Source organism: Trichomycterus rosablanca, chromosome 22 (assembly GCF_030014385.1).
Source record: "Trichomycterus rosablanca isolate fTriRos1 chromosome 22, fTriRos1.hap1, whole genome shotgun sequence".
Taxonomy (NCBI): domain Eukaryota; kingdom Metazoa; phylum Chordata; class Actinopteri; order Siluriformes; family Trichomycteridae; genus Trichomycterus; species Trichomycterus rosablanca.
Window position 1 is genome coordinate 20913253 of NC_086009.1, and position 20703 is coordinate 20933955.

The window sequence follows — 20703 nt, forward strand, 5'->3', positions numbered from 1 at the left end:
ATCAGAAACAGTACATTAACCGTATTAAGCCTCTATTAAAAACATCACAATGTAACGATCAAATCTTATACACCGATGAGGCATAACATTATGACCACCTTCTTAATATTGTGTTGGTCCCGCTTTGTTGCCCCATACGCAACAAACTGTGATGCTCTGTGTATTCTGACACCTTTCTATAAGAACCAGCCTTCGCTCCCCACGTGCATCAGTGAGCCCTTGGCCGCCCATGACCCTGTCGCCGGTTTACCACTGTTCCTATTAGATACTGACCACAAGAGCTGCAGTTTTGGAGATGCTCTGACCCAGTCGTCTAGCCATCACAATCTGGCCCTCGTCAAACTCGCTCAGATCCTCACGCTCGCCCATTTCTCCTGCTTCTGACATCAACTTTGAGGATAAAATGTTCACTCGCTGCCTAATATATCCCCCCCACTAACAGGTGCCGTGATGAAGAGATAATCAGCACCTGTCAGTGCTCAGAATGTCATGCCTCGTCGGTGTATACTGTCAGAAAATCTTTGTTACCCAAACATCAGACTCCTCTACATTGCTGCGGAATAATACGTTTTATTAACAGACAAGAATTATGCATGTTATATAAAAAACAAGTCGGAAATAAAGCTGGTAAAATATACACATTTTGTTTTATTTTATTTTACAGGACAGTTTGCACTTTTAAACCAGCAGCCTGAACTTCCAAGCACATTAAGTAGCCGGTGAGAGAAATGGCATATTACGGCTAATTTACCAACACAAAAACACTGAACAGGGTGATAACAATGAAAAAAATAAATGAGAAACACAAAATTCTCATTATTTTTCAAGGGATTTTAAATATCTGGGTTGTTTCCCTACAAAAAACACAGCTTGCCCCCATGAAATCGGTTCATAACACACAAAAATCTAAACACCAGTTCAGTTCAGTTCAGTTGGTTTGTAATTCCCACCTCCGTGGTGTGGATTTCATCCCGACTCCGTCCACACCAGCACCCATTCACTCCTCGTCCGTGGAGAAGAGAAAGTCCAGAGCTTTAGAAGTCCATGGAGCTGTTGGCCAGACAGTCTCTGCGGCTGATGTTGGTCACCTGCTTGGTCTGCATGGCCTCCAGCTTGGGACATTCGGTGATACGATGACCCAAACCGCCACAGAACGTGCAGCCTCTCTCGCCTGGAACGAGCAGAAGAGAAACGTTGACTGACTGATACAGACACGGCACTGAGTATTAAAGGATTCTAAAATAGCTAAATTAATTATCTGTCCCATATGTCCGTGAGCCACTATTACAGACACAGTGAAATAACAATACCTGAAGATATTAATGGCCCACAAGTGCGTGTTTTTATGCAATCGTTGCCTTGATAAAAGATTGAAACGCTCACCTCCGATATCCAGCAGGGCTTCGTCTCCTGTCTGGAGCACCTGGAGAACCGGCGGTACCTTCTGCTTCGCTTCTACCAGCAGCGCCTTCAGATCCATCAGCACCGATTCCTCTGCAATTAAAGGAACAAAGACCGGGGCTCAGCGTAATGTCCATAAAATTCCTCTCTCGTATTATTGTAGCATCTGACGGATGTTGTTTCGTGCAGCATTAAATCAGCTAGAATTCAGAACTCACTTCCGCAATCACATTTATTTCATTTTTATTTCATTTCCCATCACGCCCTGGACAGGACGATCCATTGCAGTGTCTTAGCTACCCTTATACACTGGCTCAGACATAGCCAATCATGTCTGTGGGTCTATAGCACCTTGGGAAATTCGAACCCTTGATCCCAGCGCTAGTGGGCTCACATGATTTACCTCAACTGTATCTCGGTAAGCTTCTAAATCCAACTGGATAAAAGCAAAGACCAATAACTAAATGTAAATATACACAACATGGACCAAAGTACTGGGAGACCGCTTCTAATGACTTCTAATGAATTCATGCTTTGCAGCAACAGTTTAGGGAAGACCCTTTCCTGTTAAAGCATGACTGTGCCCCTGTTTACAAAGCAATGCTCTATAAAGCTCGATTTAAAGAAACTCCAGACCTCGACCCCACCGAACAGCTCTGGAACGAACTGGAACCAGCATCAGTTCGCTGATTAAGAAATTAAGAAGCCATAGATCTCATAGATTTCATTCTTACCACATCCTTTGTTGATGAAGGTCGTGGCGATTCCAGTCTTGCCTGATCGACCCGTCCTACCAATTCTGTGAACTAACCAAGCAAAAACACATAAACATAAATATATATTTAAATACAATTATTTCATTACATTATCATGTTTTAGACTGTTTTATCCTGGTCAGGGTCACAGTGTATCTAGCCAATCACGTTTGTATATAGAGAACCGACCGGACGATTGCACCAAGGGAGATTTGAACCTTGATCCCAGAAGTAGTTTAATTATTTCTTTATTTGGATTGGATTTAAATGCCATATTTAACACGTATGTGTCATATAACAGCAAGATAGGTATAGTCAGTTTGTCTTCCTGTGCTGGGGATCCCCATGTGTTCGAGGAGGGTATATTCGCCTACTCAAGCCCCCTCTGACACATGTGCAGTCCAGTCCCAGTGGAGGGCCATCCACTGTCTGCTAACCAAAGTCCTCGCACCCCTGCCACATAGTCCGGTCATTTTCACACCCAGCAGACACGGTGGCCGATCATTGTCTGCTGCAGGCACTGTCGATTGTGCCCGCTAGATGGCAACCAGATGACCAGTTGCGGAGCTGAGATTTGTTAGGTTATTACCTGTGGGCGCCAGCTATTATGTTAGGTTATTACCTGTGGGCACCAGGTATTATTGTTAGGTTATTACCTGTGGGCGCCAGGTATTATGTTAGGTTATTACCTGTGGGCGCCAGGTATTATGTTAGGTTATTACCTGTGGGCGCCAGGTATTATGTTAGGTTATTACCAGTGGGCACCAGGTATTATGTTAGGTTATTACCTGTGGGCGCCAGGTATTATGTTAGGTTATTACCTGTGGGCGCCAGGTATTATTGTTAGGTTATTACCAGTGGGCACCAGGTATTATGTTAGGTTATTACCAGTGGGCACCAGGTATTATGTTAGGTTATTACCAGTGGGCACCAGGTATTATGTTAGGTTATTACCAGTGGGCGCCAGGTATTATGTTAGGTTATTACCAGTGGGCGCCAGGTATTATGTTAGGTTATTACCTGTGGGCGCCAGGTATTATGTTAGGTTATTACCTGTGGGCACCAGGTATTATGTTAGGTTATTACCTGTGGGCACCAGGTATTATGTTAGGTTATTACCTGTGGGCACCAGGTATTATGTTAGGTTATTACCTGTGGGCACCAGGTATTATGTTAGGTTATTACCAGTGGGCGCCAGGTATTATGTTAGGTTATTACCTGTGGGCGCCAGGTATTATTGTTAGGTTATTACCTGTGGGCGCCAGGTATTATGTTAGGTTATTACCTGCGGGCGCCAGGTATTATTGTTAGGTTATTACCTGTGGGCGCCAGGTATTATTGTTAGGTTATTACCTGTGGGCGCCAGGTATTATTGTTAGGTTATTACCTGTGGGCGCCAGGTATTATGTTAGGTTATTACCTGTGGGCACCAGGTATTATGTTAGGTTATTACCTGTGGGCACCAGGTATTATGTTAGGTTATTACCTGTGGGCACCAGGTATTATGTTAGGTTATTACCTGTGGGCGCCAGGTATTATGTTAGGTTATTACCTGTGGGCGCCAGGTATTATGTTAGGTTATTACCTGTGGGCGCCAGGTATTATGTTAGGTTATTACCTGTGGGCGCCAGGTATTATGTTAGGTTATTACCTGTGGGCGCCAGGTATTATGTTAGGTTATTACCTGTGGGCGCCAGGTATTATGTTAGGTTATTACCTGCGGGCGCCAGGTATTATTGTTAGGTTATTACCTGTGGGCGCCAGGTATTATTGTTAGGTTATTACCTGTGGGCGCCAGGTATTATTGTTAGGTTATTACCTGTGGGCGCCAGGTATTATGTTAGGTTATTACCAGTGGGCGCCAGGTATTATGTTAGGTTATTACCAGTGGGCGCCAGGTATTATGTTAGGTTATTACCAGTGGGCGCCAGGTATTATGTTAGGTTATTACCTGTGGGCGCCAGGTATTATGTTAGGTTATTACCTGTGGGCGCCAGGTATTATGTTAGGTTATTACCAGTGGGCGCCAGGTATTATGTTAGGTTATTACCAGTGGGCGCCAGGTATTATGTTAGGTTATTACCAGTGGGCGCCAGGTATTATGTTAGGTTATTACCTGTGGGCGCCAGGTATTATGTTAGGTTATTACCTGTGGGCGCCAGGTATTATTGTTAGGTTATTACCTGTGGGCGCCAGGTATTATTGTTAGGTTATTACCTGTGGGCGCCAGGTATTATGTTAGGTTATTACCTGTGGGCGCCAGGTATTATGTTAGGTTATTACCTGTGGGCGCCAGGTATTATGTTAGGTTATTACCTGTGGGCGCCAGGTATTATGTTAGGTTATTACCTGTGGGCGCCAGGTATTATGTTAGGTTATTACCTGTGGGCGCCAGGTATTATGTTAGGTTATTACCTGTGGGCACCAGGTATTATGTTAGGTTATTACCTGTGGGCACCAGGTATTATGTTAGGTTATTACCTGTGGGCGCCAGGTATTATGTTAGGTTATTACCTGTGGGCGCCAGGTATTATGTTAGGTTATTACCTGTGGGCGCCAGGTATTATGTTAGGTTATTACCTGTGGGCGCCAGGTATTATGTTAGGTTATTACCTGTGGGCGCCAGGTATTATGTTAGGTTATTACCTGTGGGCGCCAGGTATTATGTTAGGTTATTACCTGCGGGCGCCAGGTATTATTGTTAGGTTATTACCTGTGGGCGCCAGGTATTATTGTTAGGTTATTACCTGTGGGCGCCAGGTATTATTGTTAGGTTATTACCTGTGGGCGCCAGGTATTATGTTAGGTTATTACCAGTGGGCGCCAGGTATTATGTTAGGTTATTACCAGTGGGAGCCAGGTATTATGTTAGGTTATTACCAGTGGGCGCCAGGTATTATGTTAGGTTATTACCTGTGGGCGCCAGGTATTATGTTAGGTTATTACCTGTGGGCGCCAGGTATTATGTTAGGTTATTACCAGTGGGCGCCAGGTATTATGTTAGGTTATTACCAGTGGGCGCCAGGTATTATGTTAGGTTATTACCAGTGGGCGCCAGGTATTATGTTAGGTTATTACCTGTGGGCGCCAGGTATTATGTTAGGTTATTACCTGTGGGCGCCAGGTATTATGTTAGGTTATTACCTGTGGGCGCCAGGTATTATTGTTAGGTTATTACCTGTGGGCGCCAGGTATTATGTTAGGTTATTACCTGTGGGCGCCAGGTATTATTGTTAGGTTATTACCTGTGGGCGCCAGGTATTATGTTAGGTTATTACCTGTGGGCGCCAGGTATTATGTTAGGTTATTACCTGTGGGCACCAGGTATTATGTTAGGTTATTACCTGTGGGCGCCAGGTATTATGTTAGGTTATTACCTGTGGGCGCCAGGTATTATGTTAGGTTATTACCTGTGGGCACCAGGTATTATGTTAGGTTATTACCTGTGGGCGCCAGGTATTATGTTAGGTTATTACCTGTGGGAGCCAGGTATTATGTTAGGTTATTACCTGTGGGCGCCAGGTATTATGTTAGGTTATTACCTGTGGGCGCCAGGTATTATGTTAGGTTATTACCTGTGGGCGCCAGGTATTATGTTAGGTTATTACCTGTGGGCGCCAGGTATTATGTTAGGTTATTACCTGTGGGCGCCAGGTATTATGTTAGGTTATTACCTGTGGGCGCCAGGTATTATGTTAGGTTATTACCTGTGGGCGCCAGGTATTATGTTAGGTTATTACCTGTGGGCGCCAGGTATTATGTTAGGTTATTACCTGTGGGCACCAGGTATTATGTTAGGTTATTACCTGTGGGCACCAGGTATTATGTTAGGTTATTACCTGTGGGCGCCAGGTATTATGTTAGGTTATTACCTGTGGGCACCAGGTATTATGTTAGGTTATTACCTGTGGGCACCAGGTATTATGTTAGGTTATTACCTGTGGGCGCCAGGTATTATGTTAGGTTATTACCTGTGGGCACCAGGTATTATGTTAGGTTATTACCTGTGGGCACCAGGTATTATGTTAGGTTATTACCTGTGGGCGCCAGGTATTATGTTAGGTTATTACCTGTGGGCGCCAGGTATTATGTTAGGTTATTACCTGTGGGCACCAGGTATTATGTTAGGTTATTACCTGTGGGCACCAGGTATTATGTTAGGTTATTATTACCTGTGGGCGCCAGGTATTATGTTAGGTTATTACCTGTGGGCACCAGGTATTATGTTAGGTTATTACCTGTGGGCACCAGGTATTATGTTAGGTTATTACCTGTGGGCGCCAGGTATTATGTTAGGTTATTACCTGTGGGCGCCAGGTATTATGTTAGGTTATTACCTGTGGGCGCCAGGTATTATTGTTAGGTTATTACCTGTGGGCGCCAGGTATTATGTTAGGTTATTACCTGTGGGCGCCAGGTATTATGTTAGGTTATTACCTGTGGGCGCCAGGTATTATGTTAGGTTATTACCTGTGGGCGCCAGGTATTATGTTAGGTTATTACCTGTGGGCGCCAGGTATTATGTTAGGTTATTACCTGTGGGCGCCAGGTATTATGTTAGGTTATTACCTGTGGGCGCCAGGTATTATGTTAGGTTATTACCTGTGGGCGCCAGGTATTATGTTAGGTTATTACCTGTGGGCGCCAGGTATTATGTTAGGTTATTACCTGTGGGCGCCAGGTATTATGTTAGGTTATTACCTGTGGGCGCCAGGTATTATGTGTACTTGTTGTCTCTCTTTGGTGTATTTGGGGCGTGTTTTAGCAGGCTACTGTAATTTACTTCTGCGCCATCCGAGCACCTCAAATACGTTTACGATTCACACACACGCTGCCAAAATTCTCCTTCTTACCGTAATTCTCGATCTCTTCCGGCATGTCGTAGTTCACTACGTGTTGAATAGCCGGAAAGTCCAAACCCTTGGAGGCCACGTCAGTAGCCACCAGAACGTCCTTCTTACCCTCCTTGAACGCCTCGATGGCTTTCGTTCTCTCCTCCTGGTCTGAATACACCAGAGAGGAAGATGATATTAATTATGGCCATTATTCAAAACAGAAAATCTGCTCCTATTAGGTTTGTTTACCTTTGCCTCCGTGGATAGCCACCGCCTCCACACCTTTCAGCAGCAGGTACTCATGGATGGCATCCACGTCCGCTTTCTTTTCAGCGAATATAAGCACCTGTCAGAGAGGATAATAAGAGCAAGAATATAGTGAGACACCTTCTGAATCAAACATGACCTGAGAATGCAAACGCTACCTACCGGAGGCGGAGTCTTCTGTAAGCACTCCAGAAGATACACCATTTTTGCTTCCTCTTTGACGTACTCCACTTCCTGTGGGTGAAAATGAGCAAAAAAGCAGAGTAAAAACACTGCCGTAACTTCGACCGCCACTGGAGATAAGTTTATCTCGACTTTACAGTCTGTCTGCCGCAAGTTCTTCATTCTGGTGTAAGAAGGCCAAATCGAATACAGAGAAAAGCAGGAACCTGTAATGCTGTGACTTGAATGAATCTGTATTAAAAGCTTTTATTGTTTGTTTGTTTTACCTGAATGACGTCCAAGCTGGCAGCACCGGCGCGGCCGACGTTAATGGTGATGGGTTTAACCAGAGCACTTTTGGCGAAGTTCTGAATCTTCTTGGGCATGGTGGCACTGAAAAGCAGCGTCTGTCTCTGGCCCTGAATAGCGAACACAGAAGCGCTTGCTTAAACATATTCAAGAGATATGGATCTGTCCGAGAACCTAGTGACCCACCCTGCTATCTATCTATCCATCCATCCATCCATCCACCCACCCATCCACCCACCCACCCACCCACCCATCCATCCACCCATCCATCCATCTATCTATCTACCTACCTACCTACCTACCTACCTACCTACCTACCTACCTATCCATCTATCTTACTATCTATCTATCCATCTATCCATCCATCCATCCATCTACCTATCATCTATCTATCTATCTACCTACCTACCTACCTACCTACCTACCTACCTACCTACCTATCTATCTATCTATCTATCTATCTATCTACCTACCTACCTACCTACCTACCTATCCATCTATCTATCTATCCATCTATCCATCCATCCATCCATCTACCTATCATCTATCTACCTACCTACCTACCTACCTACCTACCTACCTACCTATCTATCTATCTATCTATCTATCTATCTATCTATCTACCTACCTATCCATCTATCTTACTATCTATCTATCCATCTATCCATCCATCCATCCATCTACCTATCATCTATCTATCTATCTACCTACCTACCTACCTATCTATCTATCTATCTATCCATCTATCTTACTATCTATCTATCCATCCATCCATCCATCTTACTATCTTACTATCTATCCGTCCGTCCGTCCGTCCGCCCACCCACCCACCCATCCATCCATTCACCCACCCACCCATCCATCCATTCACCCACCCACCCACCAATCTATCTATCTATCTATCTATCTATCTATCTATCTATCTATCTATCTATCTGTCTGTCTATCTGTCTGTCTGTCTACCTGTCTGTCTGTCTGTCTATCTATCCATCCATCCATCCATCCATCCATCCATCTTACTATCCATCCATCCATCCATCTATCTACTTGATCAGCTGCCTCAGTACAGAGGATTCTAATCAGACATGGTACTCATGAGGCAGATTATTTAGACGCTCTAATTACGTCACCGCAATTTGAGCTTACTAAGCTACCACAGTTGGCCTCAGGGCGTTCAACCCAATGCTGGCACGCCAGCTAACGTCTCCCTCCGTGTACGTGACGAGCCCAAATTGACAAATGAACGACACTTGTATAATCACACCTTTATACAAATTAAACATCAATGAGAATTTATTTACATATGAAAAGAACTCCGTTGGTTGCTCCGCGTTCGTAATATTCGCCGTGTTTGTCATTCTCTGTGAGACGAGTCGTGCCGCACTGAATGCTGGGATTGCCATCAGCGCTGAGGAGGCGTCGGGCGCTCCCTCGTCATTCAGTCGGATCATCACTCAGAATTAAGGCGCCTCAGTAAGGGATCTAAGAATTTAGACACGCCCTCTTCTCGGGAGTGTAGGATGATATAGAAATGCTAAGTTTTATCAGGGTCTACTCCCAAGATGGGTGGTGTCAACATAGAGCTTAGGCTCTTACGGCTCTGTGTGGGAACCCAAAACTGTCTGATAATCCAGCAGATCAGGGTGGTGATGCGGCTGATCAGATCTGGGGTGTGCAACAGCACAGCGGATTCACAATGGGGAAGTAAAAAATGACTAAACTGAGGAATAAAGACCAGCACTCATTCTACAGCTCTGACATTCCTCATTCTGTTTAACTGCACGACAAACACAAGTGTTAAAAACAGAAAAAAACAACGAAAAAGAAACAACTGACTGCATTAGGTCCTTTGTGGTTTTAATCAAGAGCAACATATAGATCTACGTTACTGGTGGCTGAACACTGTTCACATTAAATGCAGATATTTTAAATGCTGTTCTTCGCTAATAATAATCACCCTACAAACCACAATACACCCCCGTCCCTCTGATATAAACATACCACCACGCCTGTGCTAGATGAGAACAGAAAGTAACGAGCCACAATAATGCAAGTGTGAAAACACCCTGATCACACACACACACACACACACACAACCCAGTTAAACAAGCACCTTAAAGTAAGAGAAGATGGTCCTGATGTCCTCCTCGAAGCCCATGTCGATCATCCTGTCAGCCTCGTCCAGTGCCAGGTAACGACAGATATCCAGACTCACCATCTTCTTATTCAGCAGGTCCATCAGACGGCCGGGAGTGGCGACCATCATGTGCACACCGCTGCGGAACACAACCGTAGTACGTTTATGTGAGGGTAACAAGACTGAGTGAAAACTTTGGATTTTAACTACATTATTATACATTTCTTATGGAAAATAACTATTAAAAACATAGATGGGATCTGGAGTCACCAAACACTGCAGGACAAAAGGATTTCTGACAGATTTTACTCCTTATATTTCATTCTAAAGTGTCAGAGTGTTAGAGAGTGGGGACGTGAAAAAAAAAAAAACCTATTTTTTCAGTCTTATAGGGAGTTTTTATTAATGTTTTAAATTATGAATCCTAAATTTGCAATTAGATCAACGTGCAGGACACTTCGCTTAATTAAGAAATGCAATTTAAGGTAAATTTTCATATACATTTATACATATATACATTACATTATTACATTATATATGTCCTAAGGATGGACATGGCACAGAATGGCACATGGATCTGGGTGTAGGAATATCTGTTAATGATGATCGGTCAGGACTTACTGCTTGACCACCTCCATCTGCTCTTTGACCGACATGCCCCCGATGCAGAGCGCAGTGCGCATCTGTGGCGCCCCCTCGTCCTCCAGCAGCTTGCAGTAGTACTCGATGATGCTGTGGGTCTGTCTCGCCAGCTCCCTCTGCAGGTGGAAAGGGTCAACAATTCAACACCACCCACCAGGCTTCTACATTACAGTCGGGCTCATAGACATAACAGCCCTGTACGTACAGAGGGGCAGATGATGAGCCCGTACGGTCCCTCTCTCTTGCAGAACGGGAGTCGTTTCTCCTGCTCCAGGCAGAACATGGTGATGGGCAGAGTGAACACCAGAGTCTTTCCTGAGCCCGTGAACGCGATGCCGATCATATCTCTGCCCGAAAGGCTGCACACACACACACACACACAGGAACAAAGCATCAGCAAGAACGTTCACTAAAACTAGGCTTTATTTTAATGAGAGAGGGGGGCTAGGACTGGGTATGGATTGAGGATTTTAGGACCTAAGTATTGGGGGCATGAAAAAATACTATATTTCAGTATTATAGGGAGTTTTTATTAACGTCTTTGATTATATATCCTAAATTTGCAACTAGATCAAGCAATTTAAAGTTCATTTTAATCTACATTTATACATAAAATGTCCTGTGGACGGGAATTATTAACCTATCTAATTATTGACATAATGTGCTTCAGTCACAACAATTACTAACAGGTCAAATAAATCAATAATTTAAAGAAAATGACATGCCGTGTCCAAGTGAGAAGCATATAATTTCTTTTATATAATAAATTATTACACCTGTTAGCAACTGCTGTGGCTAAAGCACATGAATCCAGCAATTACAAGAGGCGTCCCAATACTTTTGGAGCATAGAGCATATTTTGTATCCCTGAACCCTGACTTTTATTTGCATTCAGACGGATCTTACATCTGGCAGTTGTAGCCTAGCGGATAGAGTACTGGACTAGTAATCAAAAGGTCGCTGGTTCAAGCCCCATCACTGCCAGGTTGCCACTGTTGGGTCTTTGAGCGAGGCGCTTAACCCTCACGTGCTTAGAAAATATACCGTCCCAGTACTGATATTCGTTTTGGATAAAAGCGTCCGCTAAATGCCGAAAATGTCGATGTCGAATCTTACACAGTCGGGATTCCCTGGATCTGGATGGGTGTTGGGTGCACGATTCCTTTCTTCTTCAGGCCTTTCAGGATCGCTGCAAAATAAATAAATACATAAATAAATAAAGCCAGTTCTAGAGAATACACCAGCACAAAACCCATTTCAATACGCAATTCAGTTTAAACAAATTCATGCAGCTGATTAAAATCACCAAAGCTGTTTTTATGGATCTAATTTACACTTTAATTAGCCCGTGGATGTCCAGAAATCATAGTACAGATTGTTTTTCTATTTACCTTGAGGAAACTTCATTTCTCTGAAGCTCTTGATGGGTGCAGGAATGCCGTCTCCCTCCACCAGGATGTGGTATTTCTTCCTCACCCGCTCGTGCCTGGCTGCCGGCATGCTCAGTATGTAGCGAGGGGCATTCCAACTTAAATCAGCAGAAAAACTATTATCGGCATGAGTTCAGAACACCAAACGGCAAATGAACATTATTTTTACTCTTTACTGGATGTTTATGTGCTGAATCAGGTACACTGACTAGAATGATTCACTGTGAGATTCCTGAGAGTGTCAGAACTTTTTGGGTGGGTGTCTTTGGTGGTAGCAGCACAGGAGCGGGTGATCCTTACTCACGCATTACAAGAGCATACGTAACTAACAGGACATTCACCTGGTCCTTATCGGGTCCTCATAGGTGATACCTTTGGCCATCTCCTTGACAGACATCAAAGCTGAAATGGACAAAAATGATGATTTTAGATGCCGGACAGAAGAGCTGAACGAATGTAGTTAGGTGACTTTGCGGTACGTACCTCTGCCCTCAGCCACACTCTCCAAAATCTTCTCCTCCTCCTTCAACTGCTTCTCCTTTGCTGACTCCTTCCGGGCTGCAGAAGAAACAAGATAATGTTCCACATATAGAATTCAAGTCTCATTAAATGCACCATGTGCTTTTTCACAGACCAGGTCCTCAGGCGTGTACCGTACCCTCCGCTTTCTCCTTCAGGTGCTGATGCTGGTCGAGCAAGCTGACGTTGGAGCGCGGCCCCAGCCCCTCGTCCTCATCCCTCTGTTCGCCTCCACTGTCCTTGTGTTCTTCCTCGGTCAAACCTTTTCCTCGCAGACGCTGCACCTTCTGCAGCTGAGAGACGAGAGACCAAACACAGACCACACAGTTATATGAAGTACAGACGTGTTTTCAAACCACTCCGTGATACTCAGATGAAGAACATACCATGTGCTGCTTTCTAATCTTAACAGGAACGTACGCCACATAGTCTTCATCCTCCGAAGGCTCCGAGCCAGATTTCTCCTCTGTGTAGTTTCGCTGGAAAATAACATTTTGTGGAACACGTTTATAAAATACACGGTGGACCTCACAATTCTTCAGCCTTTTTAAAGATATTAGTCAAACAGACTGTATGATATTAATATTGCACAATGGCTCAAGCTCCATCTAAACTTCTAACCTTTAATCTAACGAAAGATGAAGTGACCCGCAGTAAGCCTTAAACTCAACCCTAACGGACATAGTGCCTAATCTTACAGATGTTTTGATGAATAAATGGGCACAAATTCCTAAAGACACACGAATACTTTAAAAGCTACTGAAGTTATTAATAAATCTGTTTTTATTATGTAATAAAGAGTGACAATGTCAGTATAGGAGTTGTAGTATGTAATGTGGGTTACACTTGATAAAATACAATTTGTTTTGGAGCAATTTGATGCATACTTTAAAAGCTATTGAAGTTATTGGTATGCTGAATACTTTAAATGCTATTAAAGTTGTCAATAAAAATCTCTTTTTTATCATGTAATACAAGGTAAAAATGTCAGTGTAAGAGTTGTAGTGTGTAATGTGGGTTACACTTGATAAATACTTTAAAAGTTATTGAAGTTATTAATAAAAATCTGTTTTTGTTATGTAATAAAGGGTGACAGTGTCAGTAAAAGCATCTATTACTGTAGTAAACTGAGATGTAGTTGATTGTCTTGATTGCCAACAAGCAGTTACACAGATTAGCCTTTTTGGACGCATCTTGTAAAAGCTGTTGAAGAAAGAAATCCGAATATGCGAATATGAAACCATCTTTACTGCAGTCGGACGCTTTTGTGGCCGAATGGGCACAAATTCCTAAAGTCACACTCCAGAAACATGTGGAATGTCTTTCCAGAGGAGTAGAGGATGTTATGCTGAGGACAGACTCATGTCAATGGCAAAAAGCTCACATGGGTGTAAGCAGCTTCATAGTATTACTTATATTCTGAATGCTGTTTTCTTACAGGCACTCCGATTCCAACAGCCTACAATATCATGCAGAAGGTGGATTGGCCGCTCTAAATGGCCTCCAGTTGTATTTGACTAAGTGAACGTGTGAGTGTGATGCCATGTGATGAATCGGTGTCATACCTGACCCGCCACGACCCTGACCAGCTCCTAAAAACATTACTGTAAATGATACCTGAGAGACCTTAACTAATCTAAGCAGAAGTGAAATAACGGATGGGATTGTGGCCGAATAGGCACAAATTCCCAGAGACACACTGATTGTGCCTTAGAAAGAAGATCGCAATTATTATTTTATGTATTTAATTCATATTTAAAATAATCACCATTATCATTATCACACTTATATTGTAATCTGTTTGATTAGAACTATTTTAACATTTAAAAACAATAAACCTAGCATGCTAACGACTAGCACTAATCGTTACGTTTTATGTTACGTAAATGTTTATATAATAAATAACCACAGGACCTTACCTTTCTCGGTTTGTCTTCTGCTTCCATTGTGCCTAAGTTATTTCAAATGATTATTAAATGTTAGTTTTTTAGTAGTATTTGTACTCAACTGTACATGTAAACATCTCCCTCGCTCAACTCACTACTGTTTACACACCGCTTCGTTGTTTCCCTACCTGTTTTCCGGAAAATCCCGGCTTCTTCGCCAGGATTGGCTAGCACCTCACAAAAAGCTTCATCTGATTGGACAACTAAGCATCTCACGTCAGACCACCAATGCTTATTTGTTAAGAGGGCGGGGTTTGTCAAAAAACGGGTAGGGTAAGGATACTAAACGAACGCAGTGCGTTGTCTACGGAAACCGAGAACGGACAAACGCGCGATTGAAATAAGCATCGCACAAAAAGCAATAGTTCAATTTGCACTAAATTCGTTGTGATCATGGTCGAGGTGGTTCCGCAGCCTGGCAGAGTTCCACACACGCACACCCGGGGAAATATAGAGTTTACTGGTTTTCGGGTTGAGGAAGGAAATTGGATTATCTGTGTGAAAACCTAAGTCTGAACAGGATAAACTCCTTACAGTGACTGGTGGTGAGGTTTAAACCTCAGGCCCCAGGACTCATGTTCCTGTGCAGCACTTACTCTACCAGCTGAGGCAGTATTGTGGGCAGAAATGCCTTGTTGAAAAATAGAGAAACGTGTGTCTTCGTCTGATGAAATCCAAATCTGCTACTGTCAACACGAACACATCCTGCCTTGTGTAAACAGTTTAGGATGATACAAAACGCTTTCATTTAGCTACAAAGAGAACGCAACAACTTCTTTTTTTCAAAACTGTCATGTTTTAATCTTTCTGAATGAAAGATTTTCACAGTATCAAAAGTGAATAATTAAAAAAACAAAACAAACAGAAAGCCAACATACACTTGGCCATTAATGGTAGAGTATAAATCTACATTCCAGACCTTTAAAATAATGTCTCCTAGTTTATTATAACCTGGATATCGTCAGAGATGTAGGATAGAAAAACAACAGCTCAAACAGATTCAAAAACCCATTTTGTTTTCCATCTCGATCCTTCAAAGCAAAAGCAACAACAGAAAGACGGTACGTCATCAATCATACAATCTCACGACCCAATTCCCAACATAACAATGTACAGTATGTAAAATCTATAGTGTACTCGATGTCTGAGGTGGCGACACGCGTGCAGGGCCATATTTAAGATGAACATGATGCGTGAGTGTTGGCTGTACCACCGCGCTGAAGCTCAGACACACACAAGAAAAGTATTTCGATACCAAGTGTGACAGAAAACAGCTGGGAAAGGAATTCGAACGTATCGCTATCTAAACTCGGCCTGGCCGAACTACACAAGCAGCGACGGGGACGAGCTCGTCCAGACGTCTGGGATGAGGAGTGAAATGTCAGTTTGGAACGGCGTGCAAGGGAAGTCTCGTCAATCTGTCCCCGTTTGACAGAATACTTTAGTGTTCCTTCTTTATTCTTGACTCAGAAACTATATTTATCGTGTTAAAATCATTCAGGATTCAGAGTCGTAAGAAAAATAATAATAATGAAGCAGGGAACGAGTATCTACTGTTCTAGGATCAGGTGACGTCCAAGTAGGGGTGGGCGATATCCCACTGCGCTTATTTATCTGGGCGTGGGACCTGCACTGAGGGCGCACCGATACACTATATAGCCAAACGTATTTGGACACCTGACCATGAGCTTTAGACACAAATGCTATTAAAATATTATTTGTGCCTAGGATGTGAGTCTAGGAAGTCTCAGTTGATGTTCCAGCTCTGGTCAGTTCTGGTGGGCTAGCACGTTCTTCCTTACCCTAGTTGTGGTACACTGACCACCCCTAACGAGACGCCTGATCGTCGAAAACGTGACATAATTATTGATTGGTAACGTAACGGCACATTAAATAAAGCATCTTTCAATGTCATCATCAGGGATCTGTGCAGCGAACTCATGAAAACGTCCCTCTGGACTACCAGTACCTTTGGGAACACACACTCAAATAAATAAAACCACGGTGGGCAGAGGGGGTCAGAAGGTCGCTTGCATGATTTTTGGATTTAAAACCTTTTTATTGTAAAATAATTATTTACACACTACAAATAAAACCAGGACATGAGCGATGATCACCTCCATACAGTAAAAAAACGAGCTCAGCCGGACGGTTAGACATAACCGAATCCCGTGAGCTGTAAAGACAGACGGGGCGGAGACGGACCAATCGGATGAGGACTACAGTGGCTTGCCGGGCAGAGTCTGTCGGGAAGTTGGGGTTCTCGGTTACCATCGTTCCGTACGTGTGTGTGTGTGTGTGTGTGTGTGTGTGTGTGCGTTACTGCGCCGCGTTCGACGGCATCTTTTTCAGGCTGAAGTTTGACCAGTTCACGGCCACTTTCTGTCGCGTCTGTTTAGCCGAATCCAGGCAAAACCTGAGGAGGAGGAAGCACAGAGGTCAGCGCCGGCGAAAGAGGTAGGATAAATGAGTGTAGAAATGAATAAAGCTTTACCTCTTAAAGTATTCAACCTCACGATCAATCTCATCCATCTCGGTTGGATCGAGGTCCTTAGGGAGGAACACGTCATCTGTAAAGAAGGGAGGCAAAAACGTTTAGGGTGCACGTCTGGATTCCACCGTGATTAGAATCCCCAGATTGTTTTTATTTATAATAAAAAATAATAATAGCAGGCACTCAGGTGGCACAGCTGGATATTCCACTAGTTCATCTGGCTGGGCGCCATCTAGCGGGCATAATTGTTAATAATAAAGTCTGCTGATAAAAGGAGCAAGGTTTTCAAACACTTTGTTAGGACCCTGGAGGAGCCTCATGTGCGAATCTACCCAGAAGGGGTCGAGGGACTGCGCACGTGTCAGAGGGGGCGTGGGGCAGGCGAATATACCCTCCTCTGACACGACTGAGACCCCCAGCAGCGAAAGACTAACTGGCTATGCTAAAATTGGGAGAAAAAGGGAGAAAATAGGAAAAAAATAATAGCTGTTTAAACCTCCTTGTTTCTACACTCACTGTCCATGTTATCAGCTCCACTTACCATATAGAAGCACTTTGTAGTTCTACAATTACTGACTGTACTCCATCTGCTCCTCTGCATACTGTTTTAACCTGCTTTCATGCTGTTCTTCAATGGTCAGGACCACCACAGGACCACCACAGAGCAGGTATTATTTAGGTGGTGGATCATTCTCAGCACTGCAGTGACACTGACATGGCGGTGGTGTGTTAGTGTGTGTTGTGCTGGTATGAGTGGATCAGACACAGCAGCGCTGCTGGAGGTTCTAAATACCGTGTCCACTCACTGTCCACTCTATTAGACACGCCTACCTAGTCGGTCCACCTTGCAGATGTAAAGTCAGAGACGATCGCTCGTCTATCGCTGCTGTTTGAGTCGCTCATCTTCTAGACCTTCATCAGTGGTCACAGGACGCTGCCCACGGGGCGCTGTTGGCTGGATGTTTTTGTGTGGTGGACTATTCTCAGTCCAGCAGTGACAGTGAGGTGTTTAAAAACTCCAGCGGCGCTAATAACACCTGCTCTGTGGTGGTCCTGACCAATGAAGAACAGCTTGAAAGGGGGTAACAAAGCATGCAGAGAAACAGATGGCGTACAGTCAGTAATTGTAGAACTACAAAGTGCTTCTATGTGGTAAGTGGAGCTGATAACATGGACAGTGAGTGTAGAAACAAGGAGGTGGTTTTAATGTTATGGCTGATCAGTGTAAGCCTATCATACCTATAGCACTGCTGGACTTATCCGTCTTGCTCCTGTTCTTCTTATTTTTACCCCTCGGCTGCTGCTGTGAGTTCTGAGCGTTACTCGGAGTGTTGGCGTTGTTTTTCCCGTACACCTCGTGCTCCGATTTGTTCCCCCGGGCGTCGCCGTCGTACTTCCCTCTGTGCGCGTTCGATCCCGAATGATGGCTCCCATTAGAAATGGCGGTGGCGTTTTTAAAGGCTGGTTTACCCTCCTCTGCTTTTCTGTTTCCGGTTTTCTGACTCTCCGCGTGCTGCTGGATGGTTTTGGACCCTCCCTTGGCGACCTTGTCGGGCTCTGGGGTTTTCTCCTGGTTTCCGGGTGCTTTAGTGGATTTATAGTTGGCGTGCTGCTCCTGGGGGTGCTGGTCCTGCTGCTGCTGGTGCTGCAGACGCTGAATCTTCTTGCCCTTCTTCGTCTTGGCGCCGGCGCCCGTGGTGTTCTTGGTCTCGTCTCTGGGTTTGGGCACGTCGTCGGTCGCGGGGGGGACAGTCGGGGTGGAAACGTCGCTGACGGTGTCGGCGGCGATGCTGTTGCTGATGTTGTTGGTGCTGCAGTCGCTGGTGAGGCCGTTGAGTATCTGGACGCTCTTCTTGAAGTTCTTGAAGGAGAGCGGCGCCAGGTCCAGGTCGATCTGCTGCGGCTCGTTGGCCGAGCCGTTCAGGTGAGGCAGCAGGCGCTGGCCCTCCAGCGAGGCGGCCTTCTTGGGGAAGTCGCTGACGTCCAGGTTGAGGTCGTACATGCTGAACGAGGCGCGGATGGAGTCCTTGATGGTGTTCTTGATCTCCTCCAGGCGTGACGTGAGGAAGCTGTTGACGCGCTCCAGCTCCAGCTGAGGCCACTCCAGGAGACGGCCGGCCTCGCCGTCCGGGACGTGCTCCTCGTCCTCCGCCTCCTCCGTCTGCTCGGGCTGGGGAGATGAAGAATGCTGATCGCTGCAGACCTGGAGGGCGCGCTCCTTCTCCTGGTGGACACACAAACACGGACGCCGCTTTATTTCACCCTGGTGCTCGACCACATGCCGGGCTTTCACTATTTTCATGGCAGATTTGGGTTCTGTTCCAAATCCTAGTGAGCTCACATGGAGGCACAGTCATGCTGGAACAGGAAAGGGCCTTCCCTAAACTGTTGCTGCCAAGTCGGAAGCATATTATTTCCTTTATATAATTAATTTACTTCACCTGTTAGCATTTGTTGTGGCTGAAATACACAAATTAGATGGGGCGTCCTAATACTTTTGACCATGTCGTGTACATTTTGGAGTGTGTCTATGGGGAATTAGTGCACATTTAGTCAAAAGAGGATGTGTGCTTCCCCATAGACCATTCTTATGGTCAAAAGAATGTGGACACTTGATTATAAGCAAGATTTTGGAGTGTGTCTATGGGGAATTAATGCCTATTTAGTCAAAAAGTATGTGGACACTTGACCATGAGCTTGTTGAATATTCTCCTAGGAAGGCTGTCCACAAGATTTTGGAGTGTGTCTATGGGGAATTAATGCCTATTTAGTCAAAAAGTATGTGGACACTTGACCATGAGCTTGTTGAATATTCTCCTAGGAAGGCTGTCCACAAGATTTTGGAGTGTGTCTATGGGGAATTAATGCCTATTTAGTCAAAAAGTATGTGGACACTTGACCATGAGCTTGTTGAATATTCTCCTAGGAAGGCTGTCCACAAGATTTTGGACTGTGTCTATGGGGAATTAATGCCTATTTAGTCAAAAAGTATGTGGACACTTGACCATGAGCTTGTTGAATATTCTCCTAGGAAGGCTGTCCACAAGATTTTGGACTGTGTCTATGGGGAATTAATGCCTATTTAGTCAAAAAGTATGTGGACACTTGACCATGAGCTTGTTGAATATTCTCCTAGGAAGGCTGTCCACAAGATTTTGGAGTGTGTCTATGGGGAAGTCATGCACATTTAGTCAAAAAGTATGTGGACACTTGACCATGAGCTTGTTGAATATTCTCCTAGGAAGGCTGTCCACAAGATTTTGGAGTGTGTCTATGGGGAATTAATGCCTATTTAGTCAAAAAGTATGTGGACACTTGACCATGAGCTTGTTGAATATTCTCCTAGGAAGGCTGTCCACAAGATTTTGGAGTGTGTCTATGGGGAATTAATGCCTATTTAGTCAAAAAGTATGTGGACACTTGACCATGAGCTTGTTGAATATTCTCCTAGGAAAGCTGTCCACAAGATTTTGGAGTGTGTCTATGGGGAATTCATGCCTATTTAGTCAAAAAGTATGTGGACACTTGACCATGAGCTTGTTGAATATTCTCCTAGGGAGGCTGTCCACAAGATTTTGGAGTGTGTCTATGGGGAATTCATGCCTATTTAGTCAAAAAGTATGTGGACACTTGACCATGAGCTTGTTGAATATTCTCCTAGGAAGGCTGTCCACAAGATTTTGGAGTGTGTCTATGGGGAATTCATGCCTATTTAGTCAAAAAGTATGTGGACACTTGACCATGAGCTTGTTGAATATTCTCCTAGGAAGGCTGTCCACAAGATTTTGGACTGTGTCTATGGGGAA

The 20703-nt window shown here is 44.2% G+C and overlaps 2 protein-coding genes across 3 annotated transcripts in view; both read right to left on the reverse strand.

The window, feature by feature from the left end:
* Window positions 1-554: 554 nt before the first annotated feature.
* On the reverse strand, window positions 555-14500 carry LOC134335894 (probable ATP-dependent RNA helicase DDX41). Its single transcript, XM_063018517.1, has 17 exons — window positions 14377-14500; window positions 12844-12936; window positions 12597-12750; window positions 12422-12496; window positions 12280-12340; window positions 11900-12036; window positions 11625-11697; window positions 10714-10867; window positions 10488-10624; window positions 9843-10005; window positions 7708-7839; window positions 7421-7492; window positions 7241-7337; window positions 7010-7159; window positions 2136-2207; window positions 1384-1494; window positions 555-1171 (listed from the first exon to the last, which is right to left on the reverse strand). The coding sequence occupies exons 1-17, from the start codon at window positions 14401-14403 to the stop codon at window positions 1035-1037; spliced, it is 1845 nt and encodes a 614-aa protein (XP_062874587.1). The 5' UTR covers window positions 14404-14500; the 3' UTR covers window positions 555-1034.
* Window positions 14501-16441: 1941 nt separating this feature from the next.
* fam193b (family with sequence similarity 193 member B) overlaps window positions 16442-20703 on the reverse strand; it is a 32824-nt gene continuing 28562 nt past the window's right edge. For both annotated transcript variants that reach the window (XM_062984688.1, XM_062984687.1), the window contains 3 exons: window positions 18137-19121; window positions 16898-16973; window positions 16442-16819 (listed from right to left, as the gene is read on the reverse strand). In XM_062984688.1, the coding sequence (XP_062840758.1) occupies window positions 16723-16819; window positions 16898-16973; window positions 18137-19121 (1158 nt within the window). In that variant the 3' untranslated portion in view covers window positions 16442-16722. The remainder of the gene's footprint in view (window positions 16820-16897; window positions 16974-18136; window positions 19122-20703) is intronic.